Source organism: Sinocyclocheilus rhinocerous, unplaced genomic scaffold (assembly GCF_001515625.1).
Source record: "Sinocyclocheilus rhinocerous isolate Xijiao unplaced genomic scaffold, SAMN03320098_v1.1 scaffold186, whole genome shotgun sequence".
Classification (NCBI taxonomy): domain Eukaryota; kingdom Metazoa; phylum Chordata; class Actinopteri; order Cypriniformes; family Cyprinidae; genus Sinocyclocheilus; species Sinocyclocheilus rhinocerous.
The window spans coordinates 216,230-238,692 of NW_015662005.1; the positions used below are offsets into that span (position 1 = coordinate 216,230).

The 22,463-nt window shown below is 35.8% G+C and overlaps 1 protein-coding gene and 1 long non-coding RNA gene across 3 annotated transcripts in view; both read left to right on the forward strand.

The window, feature by feature from the left end:
- Positions 1–22,463, forward strand: part of arhgap12b (Rho GTPase activating protein 12b) — a 71,838-nt gene that overhangs the window by 46,144 nt on the left and 3,231 nt on the right. Inside the window, exons 3-17 of one of the 2 annotated variants that reach the window (XM_016537144.1) lie at positions 8,341–8,604; positions 10,158–10,298; positions 10,386–10,466; positions 11,103–11,228; positions 13,460–13,531; positions 14,350–14,411; positions 14,952–15,033; positions 17,419–17,520; positions 18,421–18,519; positions 18,618–18,720; positions 18,807–18,920; positions 19,037–19,135; positions 19,241–19,318; positions 20,069–20,203; positions 21,021–21,126. In XM_016537144.1, coding sequence (XP_016392630.1) covers positions 8,341–8,604; positions 10,158–10,298; positions 10,386–10,466; positions 11,103–11,228; positions 13,460–13,531; positions 14,350–14,411; positions 14,952–15,033; positions 17,419–17,520; positions 18,421–18,519; positions 18,618–18,720; positions 18,807–18,920; positions 19,037–19,135; positions 19,241–19,318; positions 20,069–20,203; positions 21,021–21,126 — 1,664 coding nt within the window. The remainder of the gene's footprint in view (positions 1–8,340; positions 8,605–10,157; positions 10,299–10,385; positions 10,467–11,102; positions 11,229–13,459; positions 13,532–14,349; positions 14,412–14,951; positions 15,034–17,418; positions 17,521–18,420; positions 18,520–18,617; positions 18,721–18,806; positions 18,921–19,036; positions 19,136–19,240; positions 19,319–20,068; positions 20,204–21,020; positions 21,127–22,463) is intronic. The other variant, XM_016537145.1, reaches the window with a different exon arrangement.
- LOC107727311 (uncharacterized) lies at positions 15,449–17,404 on the forward strand. Its single transcript, XR_001638341.1, has 3 exons — positions 15,449–15,525; positions 16,066–16,147; positions 16,506–17,404. It is a non-coding gene; the product is annotated as an uncharacterized LOC107727311 (long non-coding RNA).

The following is a 22,463-nucleotide window of genomic DNA, read 5'->3' on the forward strand; positions in this document are numbered from 1 at the left end:
CGTCGATTTTTACAAAGCTCATCGGTCTGAAAAGCGAGATGTGCTCTGATTGGTCAGCTATCCAGTGTGTTGTGATTGGCCGAATACCTCAAGCGTGTGACAGAAATGTTACGCCCCTTACCATACTGTGATGCCCTGTCCCGGCCGGAGCGACGAGACAAAACCAATAAAACCCATTACAAACGAGGCATTTGTAGCATCCAGTGGGGACATAATTACAGATTATAATGACTTATACTGTCTTTTTATGCATTGCGTTGCGTTGCGTATCGAGCCATGTGGCTCGTGGACGAGTCTTAACTTTTATAAAGAATATCTCTTTGGGTTTGAGACTTTAGTCTTTGCAACTTTAGGGATCTTATCTATTCACGAACAGCTTGTAACACTCCAAAGAGAAAGGAAAACTTGAAATCGCATCATATGACCCCTTTAACACCACTGTCATACTTTCACAGTCCAGCCTCGTAACCTACAGTGCATGTAATTAGCAAGAGGCAATACCACGACAGGAATTAACAAGGGATTTTCTCATTAATCAGGAGGCTTAGCTTTCCAAGGGGTGTCTGGAGGGGCAGGAGTGTGTTCACATACTGCATGAATGATATATTGTGCTGTGTGGTGCTAATGCAGCTTAGCCTCAGTTATTGATTAGCAGGTACTGTTATATGAAAAGTATAATGTTATCTGACTACATTGACCAGTGTGCTTCCAAACCACAATGGGGGCTTTCGCACCGGAGGAACCTTTTCATAGTTCTTAGAACTAATGACGGAAGTTCCTACTCTTTGGTGTGTTCGCACCGCAGGTAACAAGAAGCATTTACAAACCTGTTGTCCAACAAAAAATTTTTTTTTAAATTTACTAACAATTTTTAACTCCAAAAGCATGTTTATTACGCATTTTGGGAGACACAACAAATGAATAGGGAAAGAAAATATATTTCAATATTCCTATGAAATATTATATGTTATTATGAAAATCTTGTCAATTATTACTCCCATTATTACACTTTTCTTTTCCCCAAAAACACATTAATATGCAAATTAGATTTAGTTTATAGATACATTATATATAATGAGAAATGGCCTGTTTATGGCCATTTTACACACATTTTGCATGAAGAAAAATGGCATATCAAATCATTCTGTTATCAATCTAAACAATGTAATGACATGAAAAAATACTATTTTTTTCCTAAAATGTTTTGCCGGGTCTTAAGAGGTTAAAGTGGCTGATATTTTTTGTTTGCTTGATTATAATGCTCCATGTACCATATAATGTCAATACTTCACAATTCTTTGCTTCTTTTTGAAATAAATAGCATGTTAATGCAAAATTTATACTATTCAAAAACAAACTTTTGTATTAGTTAGCCTTTTTAGTTACTTCCCAGCACTTGAGGTCAATGTAAACCCATATACTTAAATCAAGAAAGGAAAGAATTTATCCCTGAAGGTCAGGTGAGGGCAAGTAGTTTCCCTTAAGCTGCCTTTGCTACAGTCTGCTTTTCTGTAGATATTGTAACTCTTATAAAAAACGTTATGTCAACAAAAATACAAACAGTGGAGAAGTTATACTTGTCTTGCAGAGCGTGTCAGTTCAGTGAAGCTTTTCACTAGTGCAGTTTTTTAAGCCTTTGCATCGGTCAGCACATAGAGGGAACACAAAGAGAGAAAGACAGAGAGAGGAATAAGGGGGATGTGAGAGAGAGAGATAAAGGAAGAATCATCCATCCAGCCCTTCTGTCCAGGAGCATCCTCACCACAACTCACTTCACGGTTTGAGCTAATTTAGGTGACAACCGTCCCCATATTTTGAACTCCCCTAGCCTAGCCTTTTTCTTTTATAGGCAAAACATGTAGCCAGTGTTTGTCTATGGAGTCGTCTTATATCTGTTATAATGATTTGTAGTGATTTATGATTTAGTCCTTATGGGGCTTGACATTAGAAAGCATGCATATGCATTAGAAAGCATGCATGGTCAAACAGTAGAGCATGGCGCTAACAATGCCAGTGTCATGGGTTTGATTCCCAGGGTATGCATGAACTTAAAAAATGTATACCTTGAATGCTTTGGATAAAGTGTCTGTCAAATGCATGTATAAAAAAAATGTAAATGCATATATATGTGACAATAATGTGCAGTGTGTCTTTCCAAGAACTTTAAAGTCTGGAAAACATGGATTGCTAACAATGAAGATAGAAAGTTCTTGGATAGACAAGCTTTAGATTTGCATTGCGAGTTGTATGTGGAAAGACTGTATGTGTAAAATATGGGACATTAGCTCATTCACGAGCAGTGGTTTGAGCTCAGAGAACAGAGTGTTGCTCACTAGGAGTCCTCTCTAACATTTCTGAATAATTAATAGGGGTTTTTGGGGAGATGAGAGGAACCAATGAGAACACAGGGATTTGCACGGTTGCGGGACGCACCGTCTGCTGTAGTGGATTTGGGACTACCATCAAAGCACATCGCCCCCAGGTTTTTCTACACTTCTACACACTCACAGAAACACACGCATATATTCACTGCCAAGTTCACCGTTTATGATAGATGCAAATCTACATATATTTTAATAATCAGCTAGTTGGTTGGTTGTCTGAACAGCTGGTTAGTCTTAAAGAGATAGTTCACCCAAAAATGAAAATTCTGTCATTATTTACTCACTTCAATGTTCTGTTCTGTATTTGCTTTGCCAAACACAACAGAAGATATTTTGACGTGTACATAAACTTCCCTAAACGACCATCCAGGCCCATCACTAATCATTATTTTTTCCCCTAGGTTTTACTCTTGAATTTCAGTCTGTTTTTTGCAGTTTTACCTCATTCAGCAGTGAGGAAATTGTGCAGCTGTTCATCATGCTGCTCTGACTGAGATTTCATATTCACATCGAGTCTTATAGAAACCGTCAACATTAGCGCTGAGCGCAGGGAGGTCTGTTTGTGTGTGTGTGTGTGTGTGTGTTGTATCACGCAGCATTGGGCTGTGCGCCAAAGACCTAAAGGTTAATTGGTTGTCTCTCTGTCAGAGTTTGAGCATTGCTGAACTCGCTGAGGTGTGAAATAGAGCTAAAATTCCCCATAAAGTTTGCTGTCTACTAAATCAGCCTTCCTGGAGCCACACTTATTGATTTGAGTGTGTATGGTCGCATCCTTTATGACACGCTTGCAGTAGATACTGTGGTCTCATACTGTAGATATAGACCTAATGTTCGGTTGAGCACACATCCATGTGGCTCCCGGGGCTCTGAGGGAGGTGACTGGGTGGCTGTGCCCGTGTGGCTCTGCATATGTCACAGATGTGCTAATGTGTGGCTGAACGGATGCATCCTGACTGCAGGCAGTCAGATGGAAATGTAAGTTACACTGGTCATCCATACTCAGTCCAGGAGGAAGAGAGTGAGATAGGCCTTTATTTGTGTAAGGGGTAGTTTTTGATGGACAAAAGAAGAGGAGGAAAATAGTCTGCCCTCTAAAAAGGTTCTGATTACTGATAGTTATTCTTTTTGGTGTGAAGAAGACTGCAAGCATGAAGACGAAGCTTAAATTGAACTCAGCTGAACTAACTAATCTCATGAGAAAATGTAACATTGGTAATTTTGAATGTTATGGCAGTTAGTAACTATTTAAAATGTTTGGCAAATTGGTAGCGAATTTGTATGATATATAAACATGATTTTTTGGAAAAAGTATGCATGAAGGTCAACCCTTAACCCCAACACTAAACCTAACTATAGGCCGATTTTATGAAAACGTATGAATAAGATTGTACAAATGCAACCTGTTCGCCAAAATTTAAGGTAATGTTTGTTACCAAACCTGGTGAAACCTGTGTGAGTGAGTTACATTTTTGTAATTAGTAACTGCTGTGAACATGATAGGCGGGCATTAAGGCTGATTTATACTTCTGCGTCGGACCTACGCCGTAGCCTTTCCGCCGTAGGCTATGCGTCAGTTTTCATTTATACTTCTGCGTCGTTGTCCGCGTCAACGTGCAGTACACATGCAAACCGCTAGTCAGCAGTGTCCACGGGCATGTTGCTGGTGTAACCCGCAGTACCACGGCAAAAGCCGAAGAAGAAGCGGCTCGTCGGAGAAGCATTATAGCAGTGACGGCGGCAAATAAATATCAAATCATTAAATCATTATTTAAAACTACAAAAAGGAGACAACAACGGAACAGGAGATGATGGCATTCTTTCAATCTGCACAAGGACTTGTACCACGGCAGATCAACATTGTTTGTTGCGGACAACTACTGATGTATAATGCTATGTAGTATAATAAATGATAAGACACTTGTTCTTTGCTTTGTTTTATTTTATATAAGAAGGTGTAACATTAAAATATATTAAAGTGCACATAAACACACACAAAACTCAAGTACATATGGAGGGAGGGGTTCTTGCAGACCAATCACAGCGCTTGCGGTCCGCGTAGAATTGACGCGCTGTTCGATTTTTGGAGAGGTGCACGTCAGGCTACGGCATATGGGTGTGCGTAAGCTACACGTAAGCTACGGCGTAGGTCCGACGCAGAAGTATAAATCAGCCTTTAGTCCACTGATATCAGCCAATCACAGTACCAGTACACTGGTAATCAGCCAATCACAGGCACTGCCTTCTCTCATGTGGCTTTTATCCTGTATCTTGTGTATAAAACACAGTCAGGCACATCCATAAAGAAACATCACAAAATTGTGACCTTGTCCAAGTTTCCAAATTGTCTTTTCACTCCCCTCGCTCTCTCTGCTCTGTACCTTACTCACTCACACACACTCATTCTGTTATGTAACGTCTTACTGTATGTCACAGCCAAAGGCATTTAAGCAAATGTGTGTGTGTGTGTGTGTGTGTGTGCATAGCATGCATATCCTCTCTGGAATATTTGTTTCTTATTGGTCTGTGATGGCATTTTGCAGTTGAATATTGTTCAGTAATCATCGCTGAACTTTATAAATGGACATTGTCTCAGAGAGCAAAGTGCCTACATAGCTGTATTAGTTTCTGAACCTTGTTGAGCCTTAATCTGCATGTAATCTAATACAGTTATTTCAAATCAAATCAATATTTAATGCCCATTTAAATTATTCATTTTGTAAGCAGTATAATGTGGAGGATAATGTACAGGCAGCATTAATCAAAGTGCTTTATAAGATCAAGACGGTCTAGAAATGTTTATGGAGGACCTCGATTTTCTACATTTCATTTTTATTCTCAAACACACTAGACACACACACACACACACACACACACACACACACACACACACACAGACACAGATCATAAGTAATGAGGTGCTTAAGATGGAAAGAAATGGAGGTTACCATTTACTGGTCTAATGTCGACCTCTAGTGGCCAGTTACAAGAAGAGAATAGCAGAGGATCTGATGTAGTGGTCTAGAATTTTTTTGTGTTTACATTTTATTCTATTTTTTCTATACTCTTTTCTTAATATAATATAATATAGTTGGCACTTGGAGAATGATGGACAGAGGAATAAATGGATGATGATTCATAGAATGACGAAAGCTTGCAGAATTTAGATTACAGTGTCTGGTGCCTTTGCATCAATTGTACCTTTGTGATGTCTGAATGAGAAAGCATATGCTGTGTGTGTGTGTGTGTGTGTGTGTGTGTGTGTGTCATCCATATCTGAGCATCTAATCTTAAAACATCTCTGGAACAACAGACCTCTCATAGCATGAAATCAATTGGCATAGTACTTCAGTTTGACCTTGCATACATTTATACAAACACACTTCATAACCAAATGCATTTTTTGAAAGAGTACTTATTCATATCTCATATATTGCCGTAGGGGCTGTAGTCTATGGATGCTTACAGCTGCTACTGCGTATATGTGCGTGCTGTGCATTTCCTCCTGGGTGTGCTCTACACATTTCCATGTGGAGGCATGTGGCTGCGCATGGATTTGAATACATTACTCTGTGTTTCTGTGTGCACGCAACATTGTACATACACTGAGTGAAATGAACTTATGATCACTGCTGTTTGAGCTATTTTGGGGTCACCTTTCTTATAAAATAATCCAGTGTAGGCTGGTCTCTCCTAGTGCTGTTTTTTTGCTGATACAGTATGCATGTGGCTGAGACAGAGCAAGAGACAGATATGCAAACAAGGGTTGTGGTTTGTATGCAGATATTGAGCTGGAGAGTTTCAGTATCTCCATTAGACTGAAAAGAAAAAGACCCAAGAGACAACTCAAGAGACAAGCAGGAGTCAGAAGGTGAAATTTACCGCTGTATTTTTTTAATGTTTGATTTCAAATGCTTATATTATTATATTATATTATATTATTACTTTAAATTATTAAATTAATATATAATTTTTTGTTTTTAATTTTGTGATTCAGTTTATTTTCTTCACTCGGAGTGTTTTAAAAATAAAAATAAAAATTTTAATAATGACATTTCAGATCCTGCAATTTGCTGCAGATGACCTCTTTAAAATTGGGCCGTTTTTCTTTTCTTTTCTTTTCTTTTCTTTTCTTTTCTTTTCTTTTAAACAAGGTATGATGTACAGTTTGCTGGTCATGATCACAACCAAACCGCCACTACTTACCAAATAAAAAATATTTATATACATGGACATACATACATGGAAATATTAATCTGAGTTGAAATTATTTTATTATGTAAGCTGAAAGAGTAGCGATACGACTTGGAACTAGCGCAGTGTAGTTTAGTGATCATTTACAGTATACAAATACATTTTTTATTTGACTGCAAGTCAAAATGTATTTGGCTGAATGAAATGTTTGGGTTATCTTTTGGAATGTTTTGCTCATTGCCACACAGTCTCACAGGACATTGGAAAATGTTGGAGCAGCTTTGAGTCTATTATCGCGATTAACCTTATTATTTCAGTATGACAGGAAGTCCCATATGTTTCCATGCATGACAGGATGAATTGGCTAACAGGCCTCTTTCTCTCTTTTCCAAATACTCTGACTATTTGAGGTCTTTGCCAACAGCCTTTCCATAAAAACAGGAATTGTGTCCATTTTTTTTAGAGGTGGGTTAGCAATGGGTCATTATTTTGTAGGATTTTTCCTCAAGATGTTGCGTCCAAGTTTTAAGAACCCCTGGTGGGTCACTTAATAGTGGCGTATGTATTCACAGATATATATCCTCTAACTTACACATTACCAGTTACAATAGGTTTCAAGTCACGTAGTCAGCGGTGGCTTTGTTGATGTTCTGGGAGCAGTAGTTTCTGTTAGTCTCGGGTGAGAGAATGGCTTCTATTTCTGTTCTTCCTATATATGTGAGTTTTCAGTTGCTCAATTTTCCTCTGGTTTCTGTGTTCATTTGTATTGTGTGGTTGTTTTCATTATGGTGAAGCTCACAATGGGTTACACAAAAATAAAAATAATAGGACGTGGTCTGTCTAACAGTATGAGGTAGAGACATTTTCTAAAATAACTCTTTTCATTGACTGACTTCTTTACTTTCAATTGTGCTAACCAGACATTTCAACGGAACTACTGGACTGTTGTACTGTCACTTACAATTTTTTAATTTAGCAAACATTTTTTTCCAAAGCAACCTTAATATTGTTATACACGTGACCTTGCTTTTTCTAGCATTTTTCATAAAATCTAAATATTTCCTTCAAATATAATGTCATCTCTTTTCCTGTAGACTTGCATTGCAATTCATCTTTACCAGTCTGTTTTATCATGCTTTTCTTATAAATCAAGATACTTCAGGAAATTGCAGGAATGGTGTAATCTGTCCAGCCAGAAAAATAAATTGATTGATTTTCTTTTGACAGGGCTGATTAATATATTTATATCAGCAGCACTGACTCAAATTCAAATTAAGCACAGATGATCATTCTCTGATGTCTGGAACTTTCAAGTTACTTTCTAATTGGCTCCTCCTATTGTTCTGTGCGTCTCTTTTTTGGCAAAACATATGCAAATATTTCTGTGCTTAATTTTTTATTTTATTGAATTCTCTTCATGCTTTATTCTCATTTAAAATGTGTTTTAAAGGGACAGTGTTAGAGTCCAGCCAGTTGTCGACCGAGAACACATCAATAAAATAATTGGCAGATGTTTCTTGGGCTCCTTGTGAATCTTGGATCTCTCTGTCAGAGTTTTTCCCAATGCCTGGCAGAATCAATCAGAGTTTATTAGCTGGTTATGTTTGTCTTGGCCTTCTCGTTGTGCACTTCTCTTTTGAGACATGTATGTGTATGCTGTTAAACTAAATATTAGTTTTTATGAAGAACTGATTAGACCCTTTTTTTTTTGTGAAAAATTACATAATTTTCCCGTCTTGCCTCTCTTCCTCTATTTTGTCTACAGGGCATATCACCCACCGGACAGTGTCGACCCGAGTCCCCCGTTTATACCAACCTCCAGGAGTTAAAGATCTCTCAGTCGTCTCTCCCACCTGTTCCCTCTTCCTCCCCTCTTCATATCCTGGGCGACTGGGAAACGCACAAAGATACGAGTGGAAGAAACTTCTACTACAACCGCATGACTCAGGAAAGGACCTGGAAACCACCACGCTCACGAGACAACGGGGGCAGTCGTGGGGACACTGGAGGGAACACTGGAGACATGGAGGTAACAGACAACTGGAAAAATGCCCATTAAAAAGGCCATATTGGTCAACTTCGAAAATAATATATCTAATTTCATCTGTAAAATACAACATCTTTGCATTGATGTAATAATGCTTATGTAAGTGTGACTGTGTGCCCACATGCTTGTGCGTGTGAAAGTTTGAACTAGGCCAGAGTTGAAGTAGGTCTTCAGTCTATATTTAAGCCTTTGAAAAATGCTGTTCAGATATTTAAGCTTCAACATACGGCTGACCCAGCTTCACACAGAACAGAGTGGAGCAACTTGCTCTCTGCGGATATTACTATTATTACAGATTATTGTTTGACACAAATGTTTCTGTGTGATAAGTTGTTCTGGTTGCTGTAAGAGCTGACACGTATGTCTGTGTTTACAAGAGTAAAACGTTCGACCTGTTTTCCGAACTCCTTTAAGACAGCCGTATCTGAAGTTTCGATCTAAGTTTCACTCTTTCCATTGTTCATAGCTGCCATCTAGTGGAAAAGTGTACATTTGGGCATAATAAAAGGGGGATATGCTATGTGTTGTTGTTTATATCAGGTAAAATGTTATCTGCTACAGATGCTCTAACTTAGCGCTAAATCAGTATTAAAGTGTTTTTTTAAATAATAATAATAATTTTGATATTATTATTTTATATGTGGATATATAATAATAATAATATATATATAATTAAGATATAATATTATACTATTATTACAACTTTTATCATTGTTGTACAACTACAACTATTATCATTGTTTATTTAAAAAATAATAAATTAATAAAAAATAATAATATTAACAATAAAATGTGTGTTCATATATTTTTTTAAATAATAATATATTGTTTTTTAATAAATAATAATAGTTGTAAATAAATATAATAATAATTATGCATAAAAAATATTACATTAATAATAATAATAATAATGTGTATTCAAATGCGTTATATTTAAATAACAACATTGTTTATTACTGATAATAATAATCATAATACATTTGGTTTGTATAAAAATATATTTATTTCTTTAATAATAATAATATATAAAAACAAGTATAATAATTTTAAATATAATAATATTTGTAAATAAATAACATTCACATTTTGTTGTTTTTATCCAAAGCAACTTACTTTAGTAATAATACATTTGGTTTGTATAAAAATATATTTATTTCTTTAATAATAATAATATATAAAAACAAGTATAATAATTTTAAATATAATAATATTTGTAAATAAATAACATTCACATTTTGTTGTTTTTATCCAAAGCAACTTACTTTAGTAATAATACATTTGGTTTGTATAAAAATATATTTATTTCTTTAATAATAATAATATATAAAAACAAGTATAATCATTTTAAATATAATAATATTTGTAAATAAATAACATTCACATTTTGTTGTTTTTATCCAAAGCGACTTACTTTAGTGTTGTTAGTGCCATGCCATACTGTTGACGTTGCATTTTTTTATTTTTTTTATTTTTTATGATTCTTGTCTTTCTGACATAGTTTCCCCCTCATTGTCTTGTCTCACTGTATTGTTCAGCATTTGTCTTCTGAGGAGATTTGTCCCAGCACACACTCCAGTCAGTCAGACAGTCAGTACGGATCGCCCCCTAGAGGCTGGTCTGAGGAACTGGATGAACATGGCCACACACTCTATGTGTCTGAATACACCAATGAGAAGGTGCTGGAAAGAGCTGCTTACATACAGAAATCTCATTTTCTTATGGATGAGACACAGTGTAAGGAATGTTTTTTCTTTGTTTGACAGTGGATCAAGCATGTGGACGAACAAGGCCGGCCATATTACTACAGTGCTGATGGATCCCGCTCAGAATGGGAGTTACCAAAAGTAAGTTAAACTTTTTCCACAGGTATACCCAGACAGCCTTTCTTCTGTCTTTGGATCATGTGTGATCATTGACCGCTTTAGCTCAAGTGTTAACCAGGACAGTAGGAGGTTTACTGGGAAAATCTAAAAGTAACCCTGATTCCCTAATCTAGTTAGTTGAGATCAGTGTCTCTAGTGGCCCAGTCGCTGCTGGACAGTGTTTATCTGACCACACACTTCTCTTTTATTACACATCCTCTCATTCCATCTAACATATACACACATGTTGTACTCTGGGGGGCTGAGTGGGTTGGGTGGGCTTATGTTCGGAGGAGGGGATCTGACCGCACATGGTGCTGTGGACGGCGAGGAGAGAGGTACTTCAATGACTGTTCTCTTTACTTTTCTGTGTTTTTATCACTGTCAGTACTCATTTCGTATGTAAACTGGTTTATTTAACCAACCTTTATTTTTCCTTGAAACATTTTCCAGTACAATTATGTATAAATTATCTTCTGAATATTATTTTTGTGGTGACTCTGCTGATTTTTGATTTGCTTGCCCACTATATTTTGTGTTTCTCTCATCACTAATTGGTTTTAAACCAATTCAACCAAATCACTTTCTCCCTCTCTTTTCCTTCCTGTTTGTTCCCAGTATAATCTCTCTCCTCCAATCTCTGGAGAAGCTCCTAAGAGTCACAGTTTGGAAAGGAAGCAGCAGGAGCCCATTGTGCTGACCAAGTGGAGACACAGCACCTATGTGCTGGACATCAGTGAGAAGGTACATGCCTATGTTGTAAAAGACAAACAAATATTATTCTTTAGCACGATTAAACATGGTCTACACAATACAGTTCTCTTTTGTGTGATATATATAAACTTACCAATTAAAAGTTTGGGGTTGGCAAATGTTTTTGAAAGAAGTCTCTTATGCTCACCAAGGCTTGATTTAGTTGATCAAAATATAGTAAAAACAGTAATATGACATACTTTTACAATTTAAAATACTGTTTTCTGTTCTAGCTCTTGTATTATTTTCAGATTCTGGGTGTAATTTATTCAAATTGAGTGACCTTAATTGGATTCAGATTAGGGCTGCACGATTAATCAAATGTGATTGTCATGCGCATCTTGTCAGTAAAGCCGGTTCTGTGATTAGTAGTAAATCTCCATCACCTGCTTTCAGCTGGAGCAGCATTTACTACACAGAGCCATAGTTCACTGACAAGCTAAGAAAAATCGTGTTCATAATCGCAGACGATTTAATCGCGCGATTATGAATTCGAAGAAATCGTTCTGCGATTATGAAAGCTGTTTACGGAGCTTGTCAGTGAACTACGGCTCTGTGTAGTAAATGCTGTTCCATCTGAAAGCACGTGAAAATACCACATTTAATAACATGTTTTTACTCCAAACTCACTTCATGATGTCAGTCGAGTGTTTGAAATACATCCTTCTGTGAGATGTAGCTAAGCAGTGATAATCGATTAGCATTGCATTATATACTTTATTATAATAAAAATTATAATAAGACGAACTCAGATAAACCATATATTGTCATAGTCATGTGTTTATTAGTCACGTTGAATTAATCAAAGCAGTTAAATCTTCTGTTTATTCCTCAACCGTTATAAGCATTTTCTGGGTTTCTTTTGCGAGGCGTATTTGCAGTTTCAGCACGAGAGCGCCCTCTGGCCTTCGGATGGAGATTTACTGTTCATCACAGAACCGTGCTTCACTGAAAGATACGCATGACCATCGCAGCTTGACTAATCGCCTTATCGCCTTTGCGATTTAAATTCGATTAATCGTGCAGCCCTAGATTCAGTACAGTTCACCAAAAATCACACAATTAAAAAAAAAAAAAAAAAGAAAAAACAGTAAACGATTAACAAAAAATAAACATAGAACATGCGATTTTTAAAACGGTATTTTTTTTCTTTTTCAAAAATATATGAAGTATTGTTACTATTTTTTATTTTAAATTGAACATGTTTGATTTATTTTTAAATGTATGTATTTTATTTATTTATTTTGGTATGCTTTTGTGAAGCTCAAGCAGTAGAACATGGCACTACTTGGCAATGGCAAGATTATGGGTTTGATTCCCTGTGAAATTTCTATGCTTGAACTGGTAAAAATGTACACCTTCAATGTTGTGTACATTTCTTCAGATAAAAGCGTCTGCCAAATGCATAAATGTAAATATAAATGCCCTACGAGGGTACCTGATATAACAAAATACATTTTTTTTTTTTTTGTGCAGCTGCCATTAACCATGAAATTGCTTGTCAAACTGACCCGCAAACATAATTGTAACAAATATTTTGCATGCACAAGCACACATTCCAAAACATCACGGAGTGTAAAAACTTTGCAGGCATGAATGAGAGATTGTTACAAAAAATAAAAATTATCCTAGGTTAACCATTATTTCTGGCAATAATTTTGTTGTTACGGGTCAAATTGCAATAACAAGTGTTAATACATTTTATAATGTAATTTATTCCTTTGATGGCAAAGCTGAATTTTCAGAAATCATTTTAATATGCTGATTTGGTACTTAGGAAACATTTGTTATTATCACAGCTACAAACTGTAAATATTAAAATGTTAGACCAACACATAATGAGCTGCTTTTATGTTTATTTTCTTATTTATTTATTAAATAAATTTATTTATTTATTTATTTTATTTTTTGGTGTTTATTGTTATTATTGACCAGCATGTAGCCTAAAAGCCATTTAGGAAGCTGTCAAAGTCATTTTTTCCTTCACCCAGATGCCAGTGAAGATTAACACTGATCAAATATATTTCCTCCAGGAGAGCACAAGGCTTTTAACAGGCCTTAATCTTGTGCATTTTATTCATGCGCATCTGTGAGTGTGTGTGTGAGAGAGAGAGCGCATGTGGTTTGTATTTTTATTTAGTTATGCTGGTTCTGTAAAGATGCTAAATGAAACAAGCCTGATATTATGTTGCTCTTGTTTCACACAATGGTTCTCATTCCAGCTGCCATTCAAAAACAGATGGTTCAGTGTGAGCCGCCTCCCCAGGGGCTTCGGCCTATCACTGTACAGAGAAGTTAGTCGCCTCATTATGCTGTAACCAATCAGATGTGATTTCTTCACTTCACAAATTGAAATTGTTTTCAAGCGAATCAAGGAAACAAGTCAGCTTTGAGTTAATCAAAACCTGCTCAAAATGTGCACTTTATCATTGATACGTGATGTATCTGGGTGTGATGCTTATTTGTATGCTTGTGTCTGCTGCCTTTTTACTAACTCCTCATTAACTAATTTTATTACTGACATGTCAACAAAATCTTGTCCATGTCCTTACAAATCATTAATGGCAAAATTTGAGATAACAGTGATTCTGACCATTATCTATCATACAAACACTGATATATCAGCCTTTTTCTCTTAGGAAATTCTTAACTGCCTTCAGAATGGGTCTAACTTCTTTTTGTATTCATCCTCAAACACCCTCTATTCTGAATGTTTAACACCGCTCTTTTTCTGCTTTATGACTTGCAGGAGTCTGTAATTGCCAAACACTACTCTCCTGAATCAGACTCTTGCCCCTCTTCACCAAAACATCCCTCTGCCGTTAGTATACACACTAACCCATGTGATTTTATGCATGCTCTTCTCAGTGTATTAACATTCAGTTCTCTTCTAAATGCATGTTGTCATCAGAATGTGCAATACAATTTCCAAATTTAAATACTACTGCTTCTGCAAATAATAATTTATAATTTATACTATTATATATATATATATATATATATGCTCGTTATAATAATATATATTATTATTTTACTTATTTTCCCTTTGTTTGTAATATATTTTTTTACTTTTAATTTTTATTTACTAAGCTAATTTTTCTGCTCTCTGTAGCCCTCGGAAAAGTGTGGTGTTCTCAATGTCACCAAGATTACTGAACATGGCAAGAAAGTCAGGTAAAAACTGCATCACTGAATATTGCCATTCATTTTTTAATAGATGTGGGGAAATAGATAAACTAATGACATTTTAATAAAATCATAATAATATTTATATGCAATATATATTGGTAGTACCAATTCAGGGACCAATTCTAACTATTAACTAGTTGCTTATTAGCATGCATATTATTAGCACATTGGCTGATTATTAGTACTTATAAATCATATATGTATGCCTTATTCTGCATGACAAATATTTTAGATCCCTTAATCCTACCCCATACGTAAACATAACTACTACCTTACTAATTATTAGTAAGGAGCAAATTAAGAGTTTGAGGCAAAAGTTGTAGTTAATAGTTAGGTAACTAAAACTGAAGTGTCACCTATATATTCTTAAAATAAATTTTGTGGCCTCTAAGAATTAATGTATTGTGCTGCAATGAAAAATGAAAGCATGGGTCATTTAAAAGCGTTTTTATTCCCTTTTCTAGTTTCTCATTTGATCTTTAAAATAGTGACACAGATGCATCTATTGTTTTTATTGTCCTGCAGGAAGAATTGGGCCTCCACCTGGACTGTCCTGCAGGGATCCTCTTTACTTTTTGCAAAGGGTCAGGGCAGTGGCACCAGCTGGGTATGTATTCATGCCGGGTTACAATGGCCTGTTCATCTGAGACAAATGTGGAATTATTCTCTTGGTAATTCTTGACCTTATTAGTCAGCGTTATTTCAATTTACATGCTTTGAATACTGGCAGGATTTTTCTACCTCAAATTTGCCTGCATTTATGCTGGAGTGTATCATGCAAACTGCATCCACATTCAAGTGTAAACAAAAAGAGGCCTACGTGCTTTCATGTAAAATCACTATTAATATTAGCTCTCTTGCTGATTTGTACCTCTCTCCTTCATTTATTTCTCCCATGTGTGTTTTCATGCATCATCACTCTATATATGCTCGTTATAATAATATATATTATTATTTTACTTATTTTCCCTTTGTTTGTAATATATTTTTTTACTTTTAATTTTTATTTACTAAGCTAATTTTTCTGCTCTCTGTAGCCCTCGGAAAAGTGTGGTGTTCTCAATGTCACCAAGATTACTGAACATGGCAAGAAAGTCAGGTAAAAACTGCATCACTGAATATTGCCATTCATTTTTTAATAGATGTGGGGAAATAGATAAACTAATGACATTTTAATAAAATCATAATAATATTTATATGCAATATATATTGGTAGTACCAATTCAGGGACCAATTCTAACTATTAACTAGTTGCTTATTAGCATGCATATTATTAGCACATTGGCTGATTATTAGTACTTATAAATCATATATGTATGCCTTATTCTGCATGACAAATATTTTAGATCCCTTAATCCTACCCCATACGTAAACATAACTACTACCTTACTAATTATTAGTAAGGAGCAAATTAAGAGTTTGAGGCAAAAGTTGTAGTTAATAGTTAGGTAACTAAAACTGAAGTGTCACCTATATATTCTTAAAATAAATTTTGTGGCCTCTAAGAATTAATGTATTGTGCTGCAATGAAAAATGAAAGCATGGGTCATTTAAAAGCGTTTTTATTCCCTTTTCTAGTTTCTCATTTGATCTTTAAAATAGTGACACAGATGCATCTATTGTTTTTATTGTCCTGCAGGAAGAATTGGGCCTCCACCTGGACTGTCCTGCAGGGATCCTCTTTACTTTTTGCAAAGGGTCAGGGCAGTGGCACCAGCTGGGTATGTATTCATGCCGGGTTACAATGGCCTGTTCATCTGAGACAAATGTGGAATTATTCTCTTGGTAATTCTTGACCTTATTAGTCAGCGTTATTTCAATTTACATGCTTTGAATACTGGCAGGATTTTTCTACCTCAAATTTGCCTGCATTTATGCTGGAGTGTATCATGCAAACTGCATCCACATTCAAGTGTAAACAAAAAGAGGCCTACGTGCTTTCATGTAAAATCACTATTAATATTAGCTCTCTTGCTGATTTGTACCTCTCTCCTTCATTTATTTCTCCCATGTGTGTTTTCATGCATCATCACTCTCTTTTCTGTTCCTTTCTTCCATCTCTTCCCTGTCTCTTCAAAGTCGTACTGCCGCAATGGTTCCTTTCCTGAACTCCTCCTTTCATTGCTAAGTAACTGGAAGCGTTCGATTAAGCCCCGGCCCGCAGTGTCCTATACAAACTGTAGACGCAGCCGGGCTTCCTCTGTATGTGTCAGCTTCTCTGGACAGAGTGAATGTGCCCTCGATGCTGATCAAGGAACAGTTTTGCCTAGATTAACAGATTTGTGATTTGATAAACTTCATTAGATGGTTTTAAATAGGCCATCTAATTTCTAAAATTTCTACAAATTTTAGAAATTAGTAGTATTTAATATAAGTTCATTATTTAAATAATTGTATGATACAGATCTGTTTTGAGATCAGCTGAGCAGGGCAGCTTGTCTCCCATTTTATTTGTGCACGTCCTACTTTCTGCCTGCGCGCCACATTTATCGGCCCCTGCTCTGTGCTTGAAGTTCCTCCAGCAAGAGAGGGTGAATTTTAAACTTTTACAATGTCAAATAACCAGAGATAGTAAATGAAAATGGATGCACTAAGAACCTTATGTTTGCTGGCATGCATTTCTGCATATTCCGACTAATTTATTTTATGGTGTGTGAATGTGTAAACATCTGTATTATCACAACATACAAAAAGAAGCTTAGCATTGTGCAAAGCAAAATGTGGGAATGCTCTTTGCAAACCTAGGCCATAAATTATAAGACAGTGTTGCGTGTGCATTTAATATTCAAGTCTAACCTATTATTGCACATTTGGCACCCAGAACTAATTGACACGTAAAATGCTTTTGACCCAGGAACTCACTATATGAGCTATCACTATAGCTCGTGTTTAACAGCACTGAACTAAAGAGAATCCTTAAATAACTCCCGATGATTTACTTAGAGAGTGACAGGATTTAAACTGAGTTGTTCAATTCACCTTGTTTTTCAAGTTTGGAGGCAACCAGTCCAAACCAGAATTCATGGTGGACCTGCGAGGAGGTTCGGTCGAGTGGGCATCCAAAGAAAAGTCCAGCAAGAAACATGTCATTGAGGTGAGAGTCAGCTGATTTTACTTTTGGATTTCTTAAAATCTTCAACACTGTTGGAAACACTTAAAGGGATAGTTCACACAAAAATGAACAGTCTATCATCATTTACTCATACTCAAATATGAGTTTCTTTTTTCTGTTGAGCACAAAAGAAGATATTTTGAAGAATGTTGGTAACCAAACAGTTGACGGTAGCTGTTGGGTTCTAAAGTATTTTTTACATACTATGGAAGTCAATGGCTACCATCAACTGGTTGGTTACCAACATTCTTCAAAATATCTTCTTTTGTGCTCAACAGAAGAAAGAAACTCATACAGGTTTGGAACAACATGAGGGTGAGTAAATGATGACAGAATGTTAATGTTTTAACAATTCTGGTTCATTTACAGTAATTACAGAGCAATTTCCCGGTGAATTAGTAGACTATAATAAAGCAGTAAGCCATGAGATACTGTTAGTTACAGTGATTTTTTTTTCACTGGTACGGATGTAAATCGCAGTGCCTAGAACTCTCTTAACTGTGGCAAAATTACTGTATCACACAGCCATTACTGGCTTATTGCTTTTATAAAACATGCTTTTTATTTAATGGCAGCAGCAGTACAATAAAAGACAAATGTGTTTAACAAATAGTTAATTTATTACTTATTTAGTCATTTTTATTAGTAATTATTTAGTGTTTATTAGAAATGAAAATATAATTAAATTGCATCAAATTCTGTAATACAATTAATTATCATAATTGCAGTATAATGATTACGATTGCCAAGTAACATAACAATTATCCATTTACAATACAAGTTTTCCAGGATTAACTACAAATATTCTTACTGTAACTGAATCTGTCCTGACTCCTGCCTAATATGCTCCCACTGACCTGATCTGAACTTTGACCCTGGCAGCTGAAGACACGAGTGGGCACAGAGCTGCTGATCCAGTCTGAGATTGACACTGTTATTAATGACTGGTTCAGAGCGCTTTCTGAGACCATCAACACACATGTGAGTGAAATACACACACCACACTGCACAAAATTATGACATAAACTGCATACACAGATGTTCAAAGGTACATTGTAATGATAATGCATGTGTTGTAGGCTTGGGAGTCTGATGAGGCCATTGAGGAGGACATGCCTGAGTCTCCTGGAACTGAGAAACACGACAGAGAGAAAGACCCCCGAGACTCAAAGAAAAACAGAGGTACTGAAGACATACATTTGTAAACTAAATCATGACGACACAGGGTTTGATGAGTCATGACACACATCTGGGTGTTTGTGCACTAGTAAAGAACTCCAGTTTGGATTCGTCTGAGCAGAAGAAGACCAGAGTCAAACTGAAGAAGTTCCTCACACGGAGACCCACCTTACAGGCTGTCAGGGATAAGGGCTACATAAAAGGTAAAATACACTAATAGAAGCACATACAGCTTAGGAGTTAACTAGAGTTTGGGGCTTTTAATGAATGATCTACATAAAGAGGAAGCAGTTCTGTTAACCCTTCTGTCTGTTTTCAGATCAGGTGTTTGGCTGCAGTTTGACTGCCCTGTGTCAGAGAGAAGGCACTTCCGTACCTAATTTTGTCAAGATGTGCATTGAGCATGTGGAGAATACAGGTATGTATCTGTTTGTTTCATCAACTGGATTACTTATACATTTTTGAGTTGTCATTCTAGGACTACATTCACTTCCTGTCTCATTTCTCTGTATCTTTTTCTCAGGCTTGAATATCGATGGCTTGTACAGAGTCAGTGGAAACCTGGCTGTCATACAGAAACTGCGCTTTGCGGTCAATCACGGTAGAGAAGAACTGTTTAGTTCTGAATGTAGTTTTTTTTAAATGATACAATCTCGCAAACGGCTCTCACCCACCAGTGTTTTTATTGTTAACTAAAAATGAAAAATACATTTAAAATAAATAAATAAATATCATTTTAGTCATTGAAATAAAGCTGAAATAAAATTCAATAAAAAATATTAGATGGAACAACTTAAGCTTTAAAAGCTTAAATGAAAATTACAAATGTGTTGCCTTGGCAACGAACTGAAATAAAATAAGTTTAAATAGAAGTACTAAAATTACTAAAACGAAAACTTAAATAAAAGAACTATATAGAAGTATATATCTAAAAAAAATTATTAAAATGACAAAAGCACATATTTAACTAAAATTAAATTGAAAACTAAAAATAAAAGCCAATTCAAAATTTTAATAAATACTATGATAGTATATGAATGATACTGAAATAACCAGGCACATCTCCTACCCTGAGGATAACGACAAAGTTCAAACAATCAGATGGTTGTAGAAAAGCTCAGTGGTAGAGCATTGCGTTAGCAGCGTAAAAGGTCATGGGTTCAATTCCCAGGGAACACACATACTGGTAAAAAAATGTATAGCCTGAATGCACTGTAAGTCGCTTTTAAGCATTTGCTAAATGCATAAATTAAAATCAATTAATTAATTTAATTAATTAATATCAGTCTGATATAGTGTGTCAGCAGCTTTGGTTTGAATCGATATGAAGGGTGTGTTTATTTGTCTGCAGATGAAAAGGTGAATCTGGAAGACAATAAATGGGAGGATATCCACGTGACTACAGGTGCTCTGAAGATGTTTTTCCGGGAGCTTCCAGAGCCTCTGTTCACTTACGCATCCTTTAATGACTTTGTCGAAGCCATCAGTGAGTACTTTCATTTTTCTGTCTGTTAGATATCAGGTTTAAGGTGAGCTGCAAAAGTGTGAGCGGCTCAGAAATTTTGTTTCGTATTTGTCATGTTTTTCTTGAATGTTTCCACTTCTATTAATTTCTTAAAATTCTCCTGTCCCCCATTTTAATCAAGGATTTTAAGGATTTTTAAAAGTTTAAAACAAAGAAATGCTGTGATGTAAAATGAAGATGAAGTATAAAATATTCTTCACCATTTCTTGGTCACTTATCAAAAGAATTTGTGACACTTATGTAAACTCCTTTGTACAAATGTTCAGATGTTCTTGCTTTTTTATGTACACCACTACTGTTCTAAAGTTTGGGGTCAGGAAGTTTTTTTAATGTTTATGAAAGAAGTCTCTTATGCTTACCAAGGTTACATTTATTTGATTAAAAATACAGTAAAACAAGTAATATTGTGAAATATTATTGCAATTTAAGACCTTGATTTTAATACCTTTAAAAATGCAATTTTTCCTGTGATGGGATGGCAAAGCTACATTTTCAGCAGCCATTACTGCAGTGAATTGTCACACGAGCCTTCAGAAATCATTCTAATATGGTGATTTGGTGATCAAGAAATATACAAAATGCTCTTTGAATGTTCTTTAGGGTAAGGGTACAGAATGGACATTGATTTTATTATGCTCCCAGAATACTAATAAAGCATCAGCCACAAGAGGGAGCAGTTTGACTTGGGAATAGTTTTCCTTGCCGTTCCCAGACTTGGATCATCAGTAGCATCTCAACCATATCCTAATCCTGCTTTTTCATTTTGCTTACTTTTCAGAACACTCCGATTACAAGCAGCGAGTCCAATCCATAAAAGACTTGATCAAACAGTTGCCAAAACCCAGTCAGGAAACAATGAAAGTGTTATTCAAACACCTGAAAAGGTAAGGAATTGCTCCTGTCGGTGTTTTAAATGGAACTTCAGTATATTATTCACAGGGCCCTTTATTGCAAGGATGGATTTGTCATTTTGAGTTAAAAGGCCTTCCTTTCCAAACCATCATCATTCATTATTGATTTAGGGCCATGCTGGTGTGTGTGATTGTTAGAGGTGAGGAGGGTGTGGTCGGTGCTTTGCACAGCAAGCCTCTATCGAGTTATCTCACTGTATCCATTACTGGGACAGACCTGGAGACTAGCCAACTACATCATTATGAAAGAGAGAGAGAGAGACATGTGGAGCAGGTCAGGAGAGAGGGACAGGAAGAGTCTGGAAGGAGGGTGTACACCACATCCTACTGATGCATTGCCATTGGCACTGGGGTGTGATGCATGAGCCACAGAGAGAGATAGAGAGTCTTGAGAAATATTAAGAGCAGAAGACTGACAGAGAGAGAACATGAAGGAACGTGTGAGCGTGAGGTGCTGTAGTTAATCCAGGGCCCGCTGTCTGTGATTGTGATGCAGTAGGAATGTAATTCAGTTAGTTAACAGCCAGTGTAAACAGTTTTTGACTGTGACATCAACCTTGGGAGCTTCACAGGAAACGGCAGATGTGGAGAACGCAACTGTTATGTTGCTGATGCTCCAGGCTCTTTTAGTAGATCTTGTGTAGTGTTGATCTGCATCAAGTGGTATCCTCTTTGCAGCTCTTTCTGGCAAAGACATGCCCATTTAGACAGGAAGAAACTGATTGACGTTTAAAATGACCCACTTACTTTGTTGTTACTAGGATTGCTCTGATATAAAAATTTTGGCAAATACTAAATATATAAACTATTTTACCTGAATAAAAATAAAGATAAATAAAACACTAAAAAGTACAGTCAATCATTTTATAGTGAATTTAGGCATCACAACATTATAATGTACATTATGAAAAATGGATAATCATTTTGAGATTTGCTAAAGGTTACATTTAACAGTTTTATTCAATTATCAATGTTTTTAAAGAGTTTTAGATTATGGCAAATATAATCTAAATGTAAAAAATATATGCGCATGCACAATTAAATATCCAATACTGGCTGGTACCGATTAAAAAAAACACACACACACAAAACAAAACTTTTTTTGTTTTGTTTTGTTTTGATTGTTTGAACAATATCTGTCTATCAGTTGTTTTATAATATCTGATCAATTATTATTTATGTCTACAAAAAATTGCTGAAAAAACCCTGTTTACGTAATTACATTACCATTCATTACCATTTGGATTTTTTTTTTTTTTTTTTTTTTTAAAAAAGCCTTTTTTTACCACAAAGTATTTTTTGGTCCTCCC